The following is a 21,192-nucleotide window of genomic DNA, read 5'->3' on the forward strand; positions in this document are numbered from 1 at the left end:
TGGAGTTATGTGGGAGGTTTGGCTTTTGTGATGTAAAGGATTTGTAGTCTGGTCTCTTCAGATCACAGATACTTTTTAGGAAGATGGACTTTTGACAGTTACTTTGAAGAGTATTTGCAAAGCAGTTTCAAATGATAAAAAGATAACGTCAAAGATGAATTTCAAGTAGTTTCCTATGACATGAATGGGTTAAACTGCAATTGTTTTGTGCTGGGTTGTTGGGTTTTTTCCTAATCTATGGGATATTATTATTGTTTTTAATGGAATGTTTTTGCCTTACTAGGAATTTTACAATGAATTGGCTCCTTTGTCAAGAATCTCTTCAGGCACCCTCCCAAGACTTTTTTTTGCGACTAACACAGTCATCACTGTTGCCTTTTTATATTTTAGTATTAATTATCTGCCTTTTTTCTGTAACTCAGGTCATTTTTAGGAGAATTTGGTAAGTAACTTGTTTATGTGAAAAATAAATTTAAAAATAAGAGGCTCCTGGATGCGTCAGGGAATGGTCATCATGTTTGTTGCTCCAAAGTTTATTTTACCATTAAGCTTGTCAGGGTGTGAGCACTAGTGGGAAGGCTCACAAGAGCCTCCTAAAGAAAAGTCCTTTAGTGAGGAAGTTCTTGAGCATCCCTCCTGTCAGGACAGGGAGTTGTCATTGGTTTGTTTCCCTGCAGGTATAATTCCTGCTGAGCTCTGGTTAATGTTTGCTGATGTGTTTGTCTCTTCCCACTGATGAAGAAAGATGTTATATCTGTAATTCTCCTTCCAACAGCAAAGTTATCTAATTGCTGCTAGAATTTGTTTTTCTGTTTTGGATTTGGGGTTTTTGGGTTTTTTTAAAGTTTATATGTTGAGAAGGATGAGATGGGTGGAGCTGAGAGAGCTTTGGATTTATAATGCTTCACTGTTGGTTTTTAAAAACACTTGTTTACTGTGATAAAGTCCACTAGCCTTTGCTGCTTGGAACAGAACTGAAGTAAAACTGACTCAATTAGTTTTAGTTTCACAGTGATTCACAGTTCCCTTGAGAGAAGGGGTAGTGGAACTGTCTTTGTAAAAAGACTAAGAATACCAAAACTGTAGATCCTAGCATAACTTGTCTTAGAAAATCAGTGGTTAGGAAATTATCTCTTCCTGGTAGAGGATGAATGGTGTTAACTTCTCAGACACTGGAACGAATTTCTCACTTGTCTGCAGCAAAAATCAATAGGTTTATTTCAAGGATGAGGACTTCTAACAGATAAAGATTATGCTGCTGTAAATGAAAATGTTTGTCAGGTTGGATGTGTGATAGGATATTCAGAATAATGGAGCAAACTTATTGTTTGCTGGTGGTTGAAATAACTATTACTTTGTAATGAGCAGTGACTACATTATGTCCAACATCTTTTTAAAGAAAAACTTAAAATAAACCTTTTCCTCTCTTTTTTTTTAAATTTTTGAATCAGTTAATAATCTTAAAATATTTTTTCTAATTTTCATAAGGAAGCTTATTATAAAAATGTAAACATAAATCACATCATGGTAGAAGGAAGTGTTATTTATTCTGTGCCTTGCTATCTTGTTACTAGAAAACCTTTCACTGCAAGATTTTGGCTATGATTTTTATTTATTATGTATAATTAGAATTTATAATAATGTGACTAAGAGCTACTTTTGTTATCTTTGTTGTACACATATTCCATACACAATTACCATCCTACAGATTCCATACTTCTTTACCATGCTAATGGTACGAAGGAACTTAAAATGCATGTTCAGCATGATTTGTCTAAATGTTTGTATAGTGTACATGCTATTAAATTAGACTGTCTCTTGGTGCTGGATTAGGTGGTGGTCATAGATTTGTGGTCATAGGCAGTGATCCCATTGTATTAATTGACAGCCATTGCTCCAGAGAGGTTGCAATCTAAATCAAGAGACAGTGGGTACTGATAGGTCATTGATCAAGTACAAAAAGCAAGTAAACAGTGCAACAGTATGATATGCTATGATATGGAATAATCTCTGTGCACTGCTGACTTAAAAGTATTTTTATTAGCACCTTTTCCTGGGATAATATCTGAATTAAGTGATGTCTCATTTTCTCCAACTGCAGTGGTGAGCCACTGAAAGAGACAGTTAAACTTGAGGATGGTCGAATTGGAGAGAGGCCAGAAATAGTTTATCATGTAATTCACACAATTTTGCTTGGTTGTCTAGCGATGTGTTTGGAAGGGTAAGTCTGATTTTGATGTATCTCTTTTGAAATCAACAGAGTTCCATACTGGACATGAAGCACTGTTTACCCCTTTGAAATCACCCTTTGTCAGAAATAATTTTGGCATATAGTGATACTACTTCGGAGTAGTCAAAGATAATTTTGATTATAAATTTGATATGGCTATATGAACACTTGTGCTTGGTCTCTAGAACGTGTTTTCCAAGCTTTAATGCAGCCAAGAATTGAATCACATTTTAATCACTTTCTTTATGGTATATAAGTGTAGAACTGTGCTGTAATTATTTTTAGCAAGAACTTGTGTAGTGTTTTGATGAACAGAATAGTGCTGGAATATTAGGAAATGGAAGATTTCTTAACCATCTTCTTGTGTGTAGGCTATCATGAAGTGTACCTCTGCTTGACACATTAAAGCAATAGCAGAACTAATTTCAAAAGTATTATGTTAGTCCTTAAAGCTAGAGAAGCTGATGCTTGGAAGATGTTATTGTTCTAATCTTGTTTCTCAGCTTAATCAGCTTGAAGATGTCAGACTTGTGTTTTTATTAGGCTCCTCATCTTAAAATCTAAATATTCACAAATGTTGCCTTAAGTGAGCAGACTGTTGTGTTATCCTGTAGTTTTTCTAAGTTGACTAGTCTATGCTTAAGAGTTAATTAAATATTTTCCTTTCCTTTCTTCAGGAAGTTCCTTATAGTACATTGTCTGTACAGCTTAGCCGATTAGCTGCTTTTTATCCCTTCTTGGCTTTAAAACCAGCCAAATGACTCTATTATTCTCTTTGTTTTTCTTTCATCCTCCCCTGAACTCTGTGAAGGATTTTGTCATCTTTTACCTTGGATCGTGCTCCTCTGTCTCACAGCAGATAATCAGGTGCCAGCTCTTCTGCTAGAGATTTCCTTGGTTTACCCTCCAGTACCATCAAAATTGACCTCAGATTGTTTGAACATCGAGACTGTGTCTGACATAAGAAAAAAATCTGAATGTTTTTATAATAGTTTGAGTACAGAGGCATACACAGGGTCCCAACTAAGTTATTGCAGTGTTTTTCAGAATGAAATATCTATGGACACCTTATGTTTGTATGCTTGCTGCATTTGGTGTGTGTTCTCCTGAACTTTGGATGACGCTTTTCAAGTGGCTTCGACTGAAAGCTGTGCACCCAATACTGCTGGTGAGTTGCTGATGCCAAAGTCTTGGAAAATACAGCTAGCAAGTATATAGCTTTGCAAACAAGAAGTACCTAAGACCCATGAAAGAACCCATGGAAACAACAGTTTGTTCTGTGAGCAATGGATTGCGTATGATCTGCTTTTTCTGTCTTTTCTTCTTAGTGTCACTTGTTCTCTGGTACGTGGTGATAAAGTTGCATTCACACTGCAGTCTTTTCTCCTAAAAAGCAGAGCTGTCTTCGTCTCCTTTTCACTCTTCTCAATTTCTTTTAGCAAATATTTGAGACCTCAATCTCTCTTTCATATCTAGTTGGTATTGGTCAAGAAGGTCATGCACTTTTTAGGAGGAATGCAGGAGAAAAAGTATTGGTGCACAGGGAAGGCGTAAGCTTTGTTTGACTGAGAAATGGGTCTTAAAATGGTGTAGTAAGGTGAATATAACTGCTGAGAGTAAAACTGCTCCATAAGAAATGGTAAGTTGAATTACTTTGTATAAGATTTGTTGATGAATGGCCATTATAGCGAAGTATTGTGACTGAAGATAAGCTTGTGTCACAGAGCAAACAACTCCCCTGCTTCCAACCCTAACTTTATTCTCAATATGACAAAAGTTGCTTTGTGTGACTTTTAGTACCTTTGTGCATTGGTTTTATTAATAAAATAGGGATAGGATATTGCTTACCCTAAATTCAAGAGGCTTATAGAAATAAATATATTACACTTAGATGTTCACTATGTCACCTGTGAAAATACCATACACTGCTATATCAGAAACACTGACTGTGTTCTTTCAGTCAAGGATTAACAACATGTTCAGCTACATGATGAGCACATTCTTTTATATACTCCATGTTTCCTGTGATACATACCTGCTTTTTTACTATTAACACAGTAGACATGTTAGTAGCTTAATATCAAAGGAATGCCTAGTGTGCATTCCTTACCAAATGTTTTCTGTACTCTAGAAGCTATTTTCTCCTTCTTGCAAAGCAAAAATTGTATCAGCTAGAGTGATGGTATGCTGAGAGATGGGTTTCTGGGTCTTGCATATCAATAATGCTAATCTGAACAACATCAGAGGTTTGAAATGCTTGGGTTTTTTCCTTTCTCATAGCGTTTGAATGTGAGGTATTTACCTTCTTCTGTTCCCTATATCATGTGCACATGGAATCATTGTTACTTTAGTAGTAATTAACTGTGCCTAAAATTGATGGTAAAGTTTTTGTGAGTCAAATGAAGCTTTCCATGCTAAATTAGGCAAATTCTTGTTTGAGGAAAGTTTTTTGCCTGGTAGAAAACCACAAAGATTCACCTACTGTCACTAAGGTTTCAGGCATAAATATTGCTCACTGTATGAGCAGAATCAATGGACACCTCAGAGATGGAGAATGGTGCATAATCCATTTTCTCTAACATGTACTTTCTAGGCTCTTATTCTGAGTATGGCAGTTCCCACTATAATTGGATTCAGCTTGTGGAAAGAGGTAAGAAAAGTACCTTTGTGGAGTTTTCTTTTTATGCAGGCACAATATGAGTCAAAATGATGAGCAAATGTAATGAAATGTACTCAGTGAAATTAAATATAACTGATGAAATTGAAGCTGTCATTCATTGAAAATATGTTTTGTTTAAAAAAAAACTTTACTTTTTTCAGTATAAGGTATTTGACAATTTAATTTTTTGATGGTCGCTTATTGTAATTAAATTTAAATGAAGACTATTATATTCCATTGTTTAGATGTATAAACAGACTGAACAAAGAAAATGCTGCCAAATGAAAACTCAGGATATTGAAAACTATGTTGCCCCAATCTTAGTTTTAGTGAAAAGGAGTAAAGTTAGATGAAGTAAAATTACAGGAGGCCATATGCAAACAAACTGCTTGAAAAGCTCCCATCAAATTATAATGGAGTTAAATTCTTTGTGCAGACCATTGTGTCGAGGAGTGTACCTACTACAGTACAGGGAAGAAAAGACAGAGCTGTTTCCATATTTAAAATGAATACTTAGTTCTTTATTGCAAGTCACAGACAGACTTGGGGTAGAGTATTTAGAAATTATTTTTCTAAGCTCCTGTGTGTGTGCAAAAAATATGTGAAATGTCCCATGAAGTGTAATCCTCTGCTATAGTGGCACAGCTTTAAAATAGTTTGGCTAGTCTGAGAATTCATGTCTAGAAGCCAGTCTTGCCCAACAGTATTATAACAGATTTTGTAACATCTATCTTATATTGCAACTAAATTTTCTATTGTAGCCTGACTTTTTACATGTTTTTGATGGAGCAATAGATACTGAATGTAAAAAATGCTAGAGTTGCTCAAAAGAGTTACGAAATCTGTTACAATAGAGGAAACGAGCGTAGTTACCCAAGTAATTCCTTTCCAGATTGTTTTAATGAAGGCAGTGTGGGATTTGGACTCTAGAGGGCTTCATCCATCCATTGCTTCTCCACCTTCTGCTTTTAAGCAGTGGTGAACACTTTGCTCTCCAGGTTCATAACTCATCCCTGAGTTTGGGAATGTTGATTAAGAAGCAACAGAGCAGCAAAAATGCCTTGAGACTCCTAATCTGTTACTGAAGCTATAAAAGGCTGACTGTATAGCTCAGCATCTTTTTGCTTGGCTGCCTTCTGACTGTCTGGCATAGTCCCTCCTCTAACTCAGTTTTTTCAGGTGCTGTGATTGATGAGTGAAGCAGGGTCTCCTTGGGGTGGCAGTAGCAGTTCCTCTTTCCATTCCTCTGTTCTGGGAGTAGTTTCAGTGCATGTGTAACAGCAGTGCTGTTTGTCCCTGACACAAATCTATGGCAGCTCTTCGTGTGCTGCTTGTAGACTGCTGTCACTTGACAGCTGAGTTGTCCAGGTAATGGGGGTGGAAAGTCCTCAGTTAAAAGCAGGCTCCCACTTACAACTGTCTGTCCACTGTGGCTGTCCCAGTGTAAGTTGTCTCTTTAATCTGGCAGAACCTGTAAATTTCATTCTTTTCCAGAAGAGCTGACATCCAATAACTTAGCATTTACAACACCATGTACATGTACCTCTTCTAGCCCCTCAAGGCTGGCCAGTTTCCAGCCATGGCTTTTTCAGATAAATGCACCAAATGGCTCAAGGACTTATAAAATTTCCCATCTTAGTAAAGAAGGATCTCAGACCTGACAGGGTAGGGAAGTCATGATGCAGGGTTGCAAGCTGGCCTGGTTTGAAAGAGGTGGCATTCTATCTCACAGAATCCCTCCTTTTCCCAAAATGTTTTTCAAGAGCATAAATTGAGATACCCCACTTCACACAACGTAATGTGCTCTTCTTCACTGCAGTGATTGAAGTCAGAAGCAAGTCTGGGCACATTACCAGGGCTCTTCTAGGAAATTTCTTCTCTCCTGTCTTGCTTGCACAACACCTTTTCATCAAGTCACAATAGAACAATCCTTCCTGCTCAAACAGGTTTACCATGAGAGATTTATCATCTTCTTGGTTCAGTGCCCTTATTTGTAGGCATTTGCATATGACCACCTGAACTATGGTTTTGATGCATTTAAGGCCACTTGATGTTGATGGATGTTGTTGCTGCTACTTATTTATTCATTTTTAAATGTAAGTATTATAATGAAATAGGGAGAGATGAGAACTTCTGTTTAACATACTTATTTTGGAGAGGGTCTCCTGTAAGCTGAGTTTTGCAAAATATTCAAGCAGTCAGGAGTCAGGGGGGAAAACTGTTGAAACCCATTTCTGTTGTGTCACTTAAGGCTTTAATGTAATGAGATGCTCTATAGATAATTTTTAAACTGTAAGTGACCAAAAACATTTCCATCAGTTTTTCCCTAGAATAATGACAGAGCTTACGGAACTGCAAGAATTCTATGATCCTGATACAGTAGAACTTATGACATGGATAAAGTAAGCATGAAGTCCAACATTTCTATTTTACTGCTTTTTATAAGGGCATTTTTATCTCTGCAGTTTGTGGAGCTACCTCTGTCAAGCTGGGTTTTCCCTTGGTATTCAATGATGCATGGGGGAAGAAGTTTTATATTTTAAGCTTGGTATTGTTCCCATAAAAGAAACAGGAGTCTATAATGGATTACAAGAGAAGGTCCTGGAACACACAAACAAGTAGTGTTTAATGTCATTGCAGACCTAGTTTCCAAAGAGGTTGAGATCTTAGCAGGATCTTAGATCTTGCTAACATTTCATTAGATTACAGGATTCATGTTGATTGTAATGCCAAAACCCCTGAAGTGTTATGTATCTGAGCCAATAAAATGAAATGGCTGAATGTGAGGATTTAGAGACTTCTGTCAGGATATGTGTGTTATTCAGACTTCCCCTTTGACCACAGCAAGTATGGAGCTATGTTGTACTGAGCATATACACAGTTAATATCAAGTCAGGTAATTTTCACAGATTTATTTTTCTTACCACCAAAGGTTTCAGAATTGCATTCTGCCTCATTCAGTTTAACTTCAAACTATGTCATTAGGAAGTGTGCTTTTCTGAAAATTAGATCCCTTGTGTTCGGATAACTTAGCTTTAACTGTATTTTTTTAGAATATTGCTTTCTGTATTTATGTAGTCTTTAATGTCAACCTGTTCGTCTTCACAAAAGGCAAGGCTGGTAGTTAGTGTTCCAGCCAATTTCTTCTTCTTGTTGTAGTAGTGTATGTTGTTTGTCACTGCTGTAGCTCTTCAAGGCAGCAAGTGGAATAATGCCAAGTACCTAATGGCTTTTATGTTAGTCTGCATATACTTCAAGTACGTAATTAATCATGGTGAATTTCATTGAGATTCACTCAGCTACGAGCAATTTGACTGCCCTTATCTGTAGCAGCTGTTCTTATTTTTAAAGAAAATAAAGATTTTTTTTTTCTTATGGATATACTTAGCTATCCACATTGAAATTTTAATTCAATGCTATTATTACAGTATAGTTTCTCAAAGTTTTCTCTCTGGTAATACGAATTTAATTTGAATTTTCTTTACAGAAGTTGCCAAAGTCTATAATAAAGTGTGACAATGACTGTTTTCTTTCATTAATACAGAAATACAAATAGTCAAAAAGTTATACCAAGCCCAGAAACATGATTACTTGTAGACATTATTCTTTATGCTGACATTATTTTCTAATAGATGATGAAATACATGATCAGAGCTTACATATGAAATACATAATAGAGATCAAGTTACAACAATCACAAATCATTCCCTTACAAGAGAACATCATGTTGTTTCTCCTTCTACCTACCCTCTCTCCCATGCTTGTTTTATCACGAGTTGGCAGCCATTCAGAAAAGCAGAACTTGGATCCATTCCAGGACCGCTCTGAATGGTGCTCGGTGGATTGCAAGGAGGGGAGAACAACCATCAGCCCTTGCCCCAGCAGAAAATCCCTCCTTTCAAACTCATATTGCTGCAGGTCTGTGCTATCCCTGGCAGGGAAAGTACTGCCCCAGCAACACCATCACCAATTGTAATGAGAGCCCCAGTGATACCTTCACCTACTCCAGTTCATTCTGCAGCACCCTAGCAGATCCCACACACAGTTTATAAAGTTGTTTTGGTGAGTGCATCCAGTACTCAGGGTGTGTGTTGGTGTTGCATTTGCAGACGCCAGGCTCCTGTGGCTGCAGTGTTTGCAGGCAGCCCACAGCTCATGGGTGTGATTAAGCTCTGTACGGGATGGATGGTGTCGAGCCTGCCTTTGTATAATGATGATGATCTTCTGAAAAGAAATGAGAATGTGAGTATCCTATTCCAGAAATGTCTTCTTCTTCACCCAAATATAATGCTAAAAAATAGAATGCATTAGCAGGGAGGAGGACACAATGGTCCAGTGGACATGGAAGGGATTATCAAGTATATTATCAGTGCTTCACTCTGCACAGAAAAAAATATCAAAATATTATTTCTGAAGACTTTTCAGGCCGCTTGAAGTATGTAAGATGAAAACTTGCCATCTTCAAAGACAAATACTTCCCATTCAGCTGGCCGTTGCCTCACTGTTTTGGAGATTTCAAACCCAAACTTTTTATAGCTTGATGTGTACATATAGTTTGTCATTGCAGATAGGTCATTGCTGGGGGGTGTGTGTGTCCCAGTGTTTAAGGTATCACTGATTTTTGCATTGCATGAACATGTTTTCTTATTTTATAGATTTATCAGATCTATTCAAAGAGGTCAGCAGAGGATATTTATAAGATACTCACATCTTACAAAGCCAACTTTCTGGTTATCGAAGATTCAATTTGCAATGAAGTGGGACCTGTAAGAGGATGTAGAGTTAAAGATCTGTTGGATATTGCTAATGGTCATGTAAGTATTGGTGAGAAGAAATGAATGTTTGAATGTATAAATAATTAAATTGAAAATAAATCTTATAATGCTGGTCTTATTTTTCTTATTGTAATTGACATGTAGACAAAACTCAAGTTTTAAAGGTGATCAGTTAAGTTTTGGATTGTCTGTAACTTGAAATGTTGCCTGATACTATTAACTGCCCTAACCCCTCCTAACACATGAGTATCTAGCTCTGCTGCTTTTCTGACAATCATTAAATACCATTTAACTATATATAAATGTTCAAACTGACACCTGAATAGGTTGTTACAAAAGCAGTGAAGTCCTGCCACAAGAAGGCATTCTTTAGTAGTTTTGAAGGTGAAATTCTAAAATGGATAAACTCAGTTCTTCCAAAACTCTGGCTGGGATGAGTTTAGTGCCATTTAGTTGAATACAGACTGGTTCTGATGAGGGTGCAAGTCTATTCAGTTCAGCCTTGCAGATTGATTAGCACACCAACAGGTAGTTTAAACCACATCTGGTAGAAAGATTGGCTGAATAAACTGCACCATGAATGCTGCTTCAGTCATTGACGTGTTCTGTCTCTTTGGATGTTGGTAGTGCTGCTTTTGCTGCTTAAATAGGGAGTAAGATGGGGTTTATAAGGTGATCTCACTGCCACTTGTTCATTGGCTTCCTGGAAATCCAGCAAAAGTTTTGGTTTTATAAAGGCAGGGGGTGACCTTAAACTCACTTAGATTTTCATTGCTTAGTCTCAGATCAACAAGAAAGAGGGAGTTGTCAGTTACCTCTAAGCAATATAGGAGTGGTGTGTTATTAGGGGATTACTCTATATTTCCCCAGGAATCTACAGCTGGTGTCAATTTCACTTCTGGGTTTCCTACCTTATCCATGAAGGATATTGTCCCCATTTTTTCTATTAACTTCCTTACCATTGCCGAAATCTATTATTTCTTTCCTAGTCTTGCTGCTAAAATCATCTATGCTGTGATTATTCCAGGATATATCCAATATACTGTACCATAACTAAGTGTGTGTGTGTCTGAATAACCTCCATGATTGTTAATCTGCACATTACCTCTCAGTATCTCCTCAGATCTGTGTTTGCATGAGTAAGTTTCTGTTTCCTCTTCACACTTAGTATCTCCACTGGAGCAATTAACCACAATTTCAGGATTTCATGCCCTCATACCCCTGCATCTTCATCTCCACGCTTCCTGAATGCTTCTCTCTCACACATAAGCTTGATAATCCTTCTTGTGTTTTTTGTCATGGTTTTTGTTATTGTTGTTTTGGGGGAAGTGGTTGGTTTGTGTATGTTTGGGTATTTTTCAGAAAACTGACATCATTTGTTCTGTAAAGTTAATAAAGTGTATTGTCTCAGGAAGCTTTAAACAAGTCTCTCAGTTTGCTTGCTAACAAAATTTGTTTAAGTCATATTGGAAGGTTATCAAGATACTCCAAAGTAGTGGAAGCTAGTGAATACATATTTGGAGACTGCAGTGCAGCATTTACTTACTCCCAAAGTAGGCGAGACAGTGGGCAGACAATGTGTTGACTGGTCTGTGGATGTGTTTTGAATTGCTGTGTTTAAGACAATAAGTACTGCTTTATAGCTTGTGATACATGCTGTAGTCCTAGTCCAATATCTTGTTTCTGACACTGGCTGAGAGCATAGGTTTACTGATAGGGAAAGGCAAATGTTTTCCAGCAGTCTGTTGCTGAAGGACTGTAGCTCAGGGCAATTTTCTTTGTGTTTGGAAGCCGCTGGTCGATTTTTCTTCATGAGTTTGTCCTACCACCTTTTTTTTTAAATTGTGTAAATTTGTGGCATCAGAAGGAATAATGAAGGGGTTTCTTCAGGAATATCAGACAGCAGATGCTAGAATGCAGTTTGCTTCCAAGTCACTTGGTTGGAATTTGTAGGGAGATGTGTGTGTGTGTCTTTGGTCTTTATTAGGTACATCAAACTGACTTGGCCTGGGAAAGGTAATGGAGATTTTAGTTTCCTTCATACTGGTATGTCCTGTGCAGGTCAGGTTTGAACTACTGGGAACATGGGGCATGTGCATGATTTTGACTGCTGTTGTTCTTTATAATATGAATGAAGTACACTGGTTTTAATGTATGCTACCTTGACAAAGGAATTAATTCACAAAGGCTTTTTTAGGTGGTTAAACAAATTACTGGGGAATATGTTTTCAGTTTATTGGAACTGTACAATGTGGAAATTAATTGTCTATCATAAATGAAATTTACAGAATACAAAAGTTAATTAAATGTACAGAATTACATTCTGTAACCACTTATCTTCAGTACTGTAATTAGGTCTTTTTCTTTCTGACAGGTGGTTTGTGAGGAAGGTGACAACTATGCCTACTCAAAATATGGACGATTTTGTCATGAAATCAAAATGAACTATTCTCCATATGTGAATTATTTCACTCGAGTATACTGGAATAGATCCTACTTTGTATATAGAATCAACACTGTGATATCCTTCCAGTCCTGAAAAAGCATGCAAGCTTCTTTCTGAGGATTGATTGTGAATGAATTTCAGTTGGAAAAGTTCCTTTTGGACAAGGAGGTCTATTTTTGCAGATAGATGTGCACACATGCAGTGTACTGACAACTTTACCACACTGAAATTCTTTGATCTACAGATCAGCTGACACATATACCATCCTTGAAGGAAACGGGAACATTCATCAGTTTTACAGTCTCTACAATGTGCTACAGTCTTCCATGTTTTTACATTTTTCTTCCCATTAGAAATCATCTTAATCTTCATGTAAATGAGATTTCTAACTTTAGTGTTAGAGAGTTGATATGCGTAGACTTCAGTAAATACAGAAAAATTATTTAAAGAGCTTGTTTAAGTCATATAGCTTTTAATTTTTAGCAAGAAAGCAATCACTATCCCAAGTCTTTTCAAGTAAGTGTTTGGATTTTTAGTTTGGGGGTTCTTTTTGCTTTGTTTTAGTTCTTCCTGTCTTCCATGGTAAACATTTCTGTGTTTCTCAAACACACATTTATACATCTTATGTGTAGCTATATAGTTTTTATAAATCATATAAGAAAGATTTTACTGAAACAACACTTTCATAGATTAAGGCACTGATCTCTACATTGTTGTCTCTGTTGTCTACAGAGACATGTTGGTGGAAATGCTAGGAATTAGACCTAGCAATAGGAGCTGACAAGCTCAGACCTTCAGTTTGGAAAGAACTTGTCTTCAGCATTTCTCCATTTAAGTGTTTATGTGTGTATGCATATGTGTGTCTTTCCTAGCAGCCACCAGAACGGGCCAGTATACCACAGTATGCCACACTTGTTTTCAGGCAAGTGTAGCAGGACAACCAGGTTTGCTTCTGAGACTTCTGCACTTCAGTTTCACCCCCTGTGTGTGTGCTGGTACGTGTGTGTGTGTGTGTGTGTGTGTGTGTGTGTGTGTGTGGACAGATGGGTGATACTCATTTCATTCAACTTATTATGCAATAGCTATATTAAGATAGTGCCATAACTGTCATCTAAAACACTATAATCGCCACCATTAATAAATAATGGTACAGGTGTTCATAGCTATTTTTATATCAATTATGCAAATACACAGATCTTTGAAAATTTGGCAAAGTACTCTGCAGTTTTGCTTCCCTCTAAAATTTGCCCCTCTTTGCCTCTACAACTCCTTTTCTTAACAAATGATCTGTTCATCCTGTTTGTTGCTGGCTGATAGACTTTCAAGAAAATGAATGATGTTTTAATTACAACTCTGGGCCTAAAACTAGTGTTGAGAATAGAAACTCCAATAAAAGGTAACCGTAGCTTTGCTTAATGTAGGTGTAACTGGACAAAAAGCCAGGACTAAGTTTTGGAAGAGGTTGCTCACCTCTTGGGAGTTACCTGCAGTTACAAATTAATGTAACACCTGGCCCAGAGACCAGTCTGTCAGGCATGTGGGAATGATTCTTTGGAGCCCAGATGTCTTTAATGAAGGAGCTGGCAAAATAGGATGAAACCTCAGCTGAAAAATCTGCAAACCATTCTGCAAGTAGAAGCTGCAAAACAATCCTTACTGCAAATCGGAGATTTTAACTCTGAAATTATTAGGAACTGCAGCATGTTGTTGTATGTGCATGATTCTTCTCTGCTCTATGCAGATACACTTGCTTATTTTACACTGACACGTAGTGCTGAGATTTTTTAAAACTTGTTATCACTTTTGGAGTGATTTAAAAGAAAAAAGCTTTATTGTTGTAAAAGCCAACATGTCTGTAATCTGTTTTTTACTTTCAGTTATATTTTTAGGCCTATGAGTCTTGACAAAATGTTAAATTGTGCATTTTATTTGAAACCAACATTCAGATAAATCTATCAAATATATGGGATGTTGTCACTGAGAGAAACACTTATCCATATACCTGAGTTACAAGTTATAAGTAAATATCCTTTCTGGGCATACAGGCATCATGTTGGGGATAGTGTGTACCTGTGTGTCTGCTGGAGTGCAGGCTGCGTGTATTTGCTTGTGCACAAGTGCATGTTTTACTGCACTGGGCTGTTTCAGACTGCTCAATTACCTTATACCAACAGCAGCTTGTGTATTAACTTGAGCTATGGCAGGCCTGCAGGAACCCCCTCTGTATGTGTGGATATAGATGTAATATCTGGAAGTAAGTTTACAGTTCCTTTTCCAGTTTAGGTTTGTTTGAATCATTGTCAAGGAATTACATGTCTGTGTGTTGGTCATTTAATCTCTTGAAGTTAGTAATTCATGAATATCACTTCATATCAGCAATAAGGCATTCCAGGTGCAAACTTCAGGGTTACAACTGTACTTGGGTAGATGAAGTTGCAGAACTTCTGGCTTCATGCCTTAGACTGCCATGCTGAGATGTAACATTCAACTGTCCTTGGCTGCCTGTTGTGTTTCACTGCAATGTTGTCTGTGTTGCCATCTAGAACATAGCTTGAACACATACATGTAGAGCTCACATATTAAAAAAGCCACAAATGAGGCCACCCACACATCTAAACAAAACTGTCTTGTAGCATGTTGGCCTTTATACATGTTTAAATGAACAAGTTGAACTTTATTTGAACTGTGACATAGTTACTGTTATTAATTTTGTCATAGTTTTTAAGATGTATTCTTGATACTTCAATTGATTCTGCTTTAGGAGAATCATTTAAGATTTTTACCTTGCTTTTTATATTAGAGAAAATTATATTGCAGCACCATTGGCACAGCAGCCTTAAGTAACAGAAGGAGCCTTTTATTTGGGCGAACATTGTAGATGTTCCTGTAAAAAGGCTTAATTAAAACTAGTGACTGAAAGAATCATATCTTACAAAGAAAGTGAATTAATTTCTTATCCAGCCATGGACTAGCAAAAATATGTCTAATCTCCAGCTTCTGTGAAAAATAATAAGTTCCATTGATATCCCTCAGTGGGACAACAAAGGGCATAATTACACCAGACTTGTGCAGACAACCCTGGCTTGGTTTTCAACCAGATCACAGGTTTAACTCCCTGAAAGCGTTGTGGGAAAGTTTTACAAATTTTGATCTGCTTTGCTGTAGATGTTGCAATTCAGTTGAAACATGTGCCTTGCAAGCTTTTATTAAACAAACAAAAACCTCAATTCATGTTTCTTTTTGTGAAGATTTTTTTTTAAATTCCTGTCCCTCTGATTTCTAGAGTTTCTGTTGTGTCTTAATATGCCAGCCTCCGAGGATGCCCAAGTGGTGCAGCTGGGATGTGTTCCAGCCATCTAAGAGCTGTTCACTGGGAAGAATGAGAATTTGAATTGCAATCTGTGTGACTATTCTGCTGGCTTATTTCCTCCTTCACATTTCCACTTTCTGATATACTTGATCTTAGTAAATGCAAAAAAATTGCCTTGAAAAAATGAATTAGTATCGTATTTTCAGGTACCCACCTGTTATCTTTAGACTTTTGAATCATAGTTTGACCAACCCACAGCTAAACTAACATACACAGTTTTGTCTTAATCTTAAAAAAATGCTCTTTCACTTCCTGAATTACCACATACTTGAACTCAGATTTGACAGGAGATGCTTGAGACTAAGGAAAGGTATTTCTAAACATAAACTTCTGTTCATATTATTTAAAAAAGCATTGATTTAATTTCTTCCAAAGTAAATGGAAATACAATTTAATACAACACAATCTTAAATACATTTTCCATGGGGGTGGGGAATAAGGAGAAGATGCACAAAATGTGGAAGAAAGAGGGCCAAAAGATTTCACAGGCATTGAAAATTCTTCCAACTGTTTGCTCTGATGGCATTACCATATACTGAAAGGTAGAGGCTAGGGACCAAATCTTGTTCTTACGACCCTATTTTCACTAAGTCATCTTCAAGTGTCCAGACCTTGTGACGTTCCATCAGCTTTTCCATGCAATTCACATGAAAAGGAGCTGCAAGATGAGGTTGAAGGGAATGTAAGGTATCCTTGAAATACTTTTTAAAACTTCATATAACCTGTCCTTTAACCAAAACTCCAACAGGAGAAGGTGTAGGCTGTGCTTGTGAATGCCTGGGCATGTGCTCACATGATGTGTTTGCATTTATAGGTGTCTGTTTTACTATTGTGTTTTGGAGATGGAATGAGGAACTTCTCTTATCCCTAATGGGGATTAATCTGTAAGTCTGGTAAATATTGATGGGCAGGTGGACTCTGGAGTACTGTATTGGAGATGAAAGAGAAGCAGAACTTTATTCCAACACAAGCAATATTTATGTGAAGTAATACCTCAGCATAAATCTGCAGAATCATGCTTTAATACTCTTTTTAAAACCTAACTTTAGAGGGGAAAGAAGTGAGAATTCTAAGACATGCCTCGTGTGTTATCTTAATCTTTTGTACTTCATCAGTACAGCTAATAAACAAACACCATTATGTTGCTGCACTCTATGCCAAATGCAGAGCTAATGATGCCTAGAGGTCTTCTGAATTGTTTTGTACCTCAACAATGTGTTTAAATGTAATTAATCTGGCAATGGTTTTCAGCACAGTTAAATGTATGTATTTCTGCCTTTCAAGTGATGTTTAAAGTTACCTATTTATTTGATGAGACAGAAGGTTTAATGCCTTTCAAAGATTCAAACTTGTTTACTTCGGTAATGCAGAGGGATTATTGGTGGTGCTTTACTTGTTAACAGTGATGTTCAGCAGTAACATATGTGGCATATGGACTTATCTATGTGCAGCTATTTAATAACAAGTGTAAGGAATACAATTCCTTTTATCCTGTTTGTTGTCTTGGACAGTTTTTTTATCAAAATAATGTATACATAGTAAATATTTTTCTCTTGTAACAATTTTTTTTTCTGTAGAGAAAAAAATTAATAAAAGCCAAGTCCAGAAAGTATGGATTGTTTGGGACACAAACCATTTTATCCTTTGAGAAGTCAAGGGAAGGCTGTGCAGCTTGGCTCAAAAGTCTGTCTTGACAGGCAGCATAAACAGTCTTGCAGCTCTTGAGGACAAGCAGCCTGCTCGGACTGGATCCATATGTCGTGCTGACTGTGGCTGCCTGTTGAGACATACTTGTGTGAGGATGAACAGCAAAATGTGAGCTGCTTCATATGGAATTATTGAACTCTGTGACTTTCTCCCCAAAGTTCTTCCTACAGCAAGCACGTCACCTGGAAATAAAATGCTATGCAATGTCACATGCTTACTGATTTAATTTTTTTAATCTACTAATGTATTATCTGCCTTGAATTTTTACAGATCATGATTACATATTTTGGAGCCCTCTATTGTTTTATGCAATATTATTAGTAGGAATCTTTGAATGAAGATTAGTTTGTAATAATTTAGCATGTAATGATACAAAATCTTGATTTTTTTTTTTTTTTTTAGTTAAATCTAAAGACAGTACAAATACCCTACAGAGCACTTCTCCAAAACCAGATCATTTAACACCTGAAAAAAATTATGTATTTACATCTTTAATTTATAATGATTCTGAGTTTGAGCATTTATCAGCCTGCTTTTTTTTTAGGCTAGTCAGGAAATGAGCTGATGCTGAAGTATCCAAGTTTAACCATTCCAACAACCAGGCTTTGTGGTTGCTTAGCTCAAAGGGGAATGGAGCCTCCTGGCAGCAGGAAATTCATATTGGTGTCTGTGTACTCTTCTGTGCCTTTATGCAACACTGAGACCGTGGTTACTAGCTGTGAAACAGAACATTCTGTTACATTTAATACAATTTGTATTGGTATATGTCTATAAATAGGTGTTTTATGTGAGTCTGTATCTCTGTACAAAATACATATTCTGTTTATAATCAATGATTCAGAGATGTTAGGAGAAGAACCTTAATAGTGGTTCTGGAATCTGTTGGACCTAGTTTCCCAGGTTTTCCCATTTTTGCAGTGACCCAGCCTATCATACTTCAACCCCTCTATGCTTTCAGGTTGCTTAGGTAATAAATATCATGGACGTTTTTAAATGGTGATGAGATGCATCTTGTTATGGATTAAACTGCATATATAGAATATACCAGCATTAAGCAATCCTGAGTATTACAGAACTATTCAGTAGGTTGTAACACACCATCAGTACATTTACTTTCAGAACCTTAACAGCTTTACAATGCCTTGGAATTTCTTCTGTTTCAGTTACACTGTACTGCCTGCTGACAAGCAGTGACTCCTGCTGGTGCTGCACTGACTGGTAATGGAAAGACCCAAAACATGTGAAGACCGACTTTATTTTTAAACTGCAATAAATACCAGAGTATTCTGTAAGGTGAGGGTGAATGTAAAGTGATGCCTAAAGCTATCCTCCCCTCTGAAGCAAGTTGAAAAAGGACGGGTAAGAATGCAGCTCCATTCTTCACTGCCTCATGTTACACTCTCCATGAGACTGAGCACAGAGCTGTGGTCTCCCTGGAGTAACTGCTGGGTGCACCTCTGGTTTCCGTGGCTGATCTGACTTCAGTTCTGGGCAGTAAGACAAAATCACTGCAGCAGAAGTGACTAAAACATTTATGCAATTTTAAGCCTGTTTTTAATTTCATCATGAAAACCTCTTTCTGAAACACATACAGTTCTGAAACACAGTAATTTTCATCTATTTCAGCATTGCTAACACATGGATAAATGCTGCTCCTTTCTTTTTTCCTTTCCTTTTTTTTCCTTTTTCTCTCCTCCCAAGTTGGCCCATTTTATGACAATCTGAGCTGTAGTCCGAACTGCTGGCTATATTCCAGGGGCTTGTCCCAGCTGTGAGGGAGGCACAGAGAAAGGCTGTTGGGCTTGCTGATGTTTTGGCCTCAGAATGGCAGTACTTAGATTTAGTGATTGCAGTTCACTAGATCATCTTTGCTTTAGAAGTACCCTAAAACTAAATTTCACTATGATTGTTTGGCAATACAAGCTGACGTTGTCCTGAAGATATCTGTGTTGTTTTAGACAATATCTAAGGAGCTTATTTATTTGTATTTATTTCTTGTCTATGTTGTTTCCTATTGAAACCAAGAGCCATCTCCACTATCTCTATTGAGAAGTCCTCTTGGATTAACACTGGATCAGTCTCTGTGGGTTCTGCTTCAGTTTTGCAGAAAGAGACAAGTTTCTTTAGAAAAGATGGTACTTTGCATCTCTTTAAGTGGTAGAGTAGGATCTGTGGTCACAAATATCTGTACATTTGTTTTGTTGTCACACGGGTTTTGTGTAATTGGGTGTCAAAAATAACACAGTTGTGCTAGTGAGTATCCACAAGGTGAGTTTGGCTCTGGTTCTGCTCTGTGTGGTGTGCCCTGAATTCTGGCAATGAGAGTGACATACAGGAAAAGCCTGAATTTCTATCATCAAAATGTGTGTTAATGTATTAGAAATACATTAAGTTCATAGGTGTTCACAGGGTGGGAGGGAATACTGTGAATAAAATGTAGTTTATACCTTCACAGGCTGTAGGGGAAACTGCATGTTTCTAAGTGCTTGAATAGAAGAGAATAGAAAAAGTAGTGTGTCCTGTAATGTAGGCTAAAAATGGGAACTTGATTTTGAGAGGATTTAATTTGCTTGTTGAAAGTTGTGTAAAGATGAAATACACTTCAGAAGAGGGAATGCTGTGCTGTGTCTCCATACAGAGCTAAGCTTGTCCTAAACTGATGCTAAGCTTGTCCCAAACCATGCACTTGTTTGAATGGTCTGGCTAGCTCACTAAGTGTTTGAAATTAATGAGCCTTCTAGTGCCTTTGTGAAAGAAGGAATTAGGGCACAAAGAGCAATGATAGCATACTCAAGGCTTGCTACAGCACATTAACCAGGTATGGATCTCTGCATGGTTACTTTCATGTTGTTACTGGTAAACCATTCTGTAAAACTGTTTGGTTTTACTTTTTGCCTTCCCAGTTTGAAATCTTGCATTGTGCCACATTTTAGAAGCTATCATCCCTTCACCTTCAGGGGGTAAAAAATAAAGGTTGACAGCTTGTAATAATGGGATGTGATCTCCCGACGATTACCTCTCCTCAAGGCTGGTAATTCCCCGGGTGGCACAGGTGCAGGTTTAGCAGTTGGTTGTCACCTTTGACTGTTGCCCGTAATATTTGACTAAAGACGAGTGAAATGGATTCTGGCTTTCCTGAGCAGAGCTTTACTTCCAGCCTAGATGTGTCACCTCTGAAGTTATAACACAGCTGGCAACAAACACCCCTGCCTTCCTGACAACCTTCTGGTAAAACTAGCAAGGCTGTTTGAAGCAGGAAGAGGGAGCATTTCTGATGGAACAACACTAACACAGTTTGAGCAGCTGGATGTGGAGACTCCACAAAAGGCTGTTCCTGAGTTGTTACCATCGCTATGTGAAGGGAGATACTCTTGTTCTTGTTTATTAACAGGAAGATGCTGCTGGGAACTCGTGCTTGGAGTGATGAGAAAATGATTACTGTTTGGTTTGATGAGCAGTGGTTGACACTGGAGTGGTCTGGCCTGTATTCACACTTCCGTTGATCACAGACTAACCAGAGCAATGAGTTCCATGCCCAGACTGTTTTCTGCATATTTAGTGGGACTGATGTCTTTGCTCAGTACATTCAGAAGGACCATTTCGGTCTTGCTCTCAACAATAGCACACACTGTTCTTGTCCCAAAAATATTGCGTTTTTCCTGAAGGAGCAGCAGTTTTTCCTGAAGGACCTGAATGTGCACTCCTGAGAGGCTGTGCTTCCAAGACAAACCCAGCTTGTCTACTGGGTGACAACTACTCTTATGGTTCAAGGGTCCCAAGGTCCTCTCTCCTTTATGCAATAGTGGCCTTTTCCTCTTTCTTTTATGGTGGTTCTTGTAGCTCAGCTGAGTGGATTTTTTCATATAGGTTCAGGAGATGGGGGGGAGATTGCCCATTTTCCCCCAAGCCACCACCCCAGGAAGTGTAGTTCATCCTATGTCCGGTCAGCTTGCAGAAGACCTGGAGGGAGCAGCTGTATGCCTGTGGTGGTTTGACCCCCGTTGA

At 37.6% G+C, this 21,192-nt stretch overlaps 1 protein-coding gene across 3 annotated transcripts in view; it reads left to right on the forward strand.

The window, feature by feature from the left end:
* DPY19L4 (dpy-19 like 4) overlaps positions 1 to 15,337 on the forward strand; it is a 31,243-nt gene extending 15,906 nt beyond the window's left edge. For all 3 annotated transcript variants that reach the window (XM_059863896.1, XM_059863886.1, XM_059863903.1), the window contains exons 12-19: positions 284 to 442; positions 2,102 to 2,221; positions 3,278 to 3,398; positions 4,824 to 4,880; positions 7,209 to 7,291; positions 8,999 to 9,131; positions 9,545 to 9,703; positions 12,039 to 15,337. In XM_059863896.1, the coding sequence (XP_059719879.1) occupies positions 284 to 442; positions 2,102 to 2,221; positions 3,278 to 3,398; positions 4,824 to 4,880; positions 7,209 to 7,291; positions 8,999 to 9,131; positions 9,545 to 9,703; positions 12,039 to 12,203 (997 nt within the window). In that variant the 3' untranslated portion in view covers positions 12,204 to 15,337. The remainder of the gene's footprint in view (positions 1 to 283; positions 443 to 2,101; positions 2,222 to 3,277; positions 3,399 to 4,823; positions 4,881 to 7,208; positions 7,292 to 8,998; positions 9,132 to 9,544; positions 9,704 to 12,038) is intronic.
* The last annotated feature ends 5,855 nt before the right edge of the window (positions 15,338 to 21,192 follow it).

This window comes from Haemorhous mexicanus, chromosome 1 (genome assembly GCF_027477595.1).
Source record: "Haemorhous mexicanus isolate bHaeMex1 chromosome 1, bHaeMex1.pri, whole genome shotgun sequence".
NCBI classification, from domain to species: domain Eukaryota; kingdom Metazoa; phylum Chordata; class Aves; order Passeriformes; family Fringillidae; genus Haemorhous; species Haemorhous mexicanus.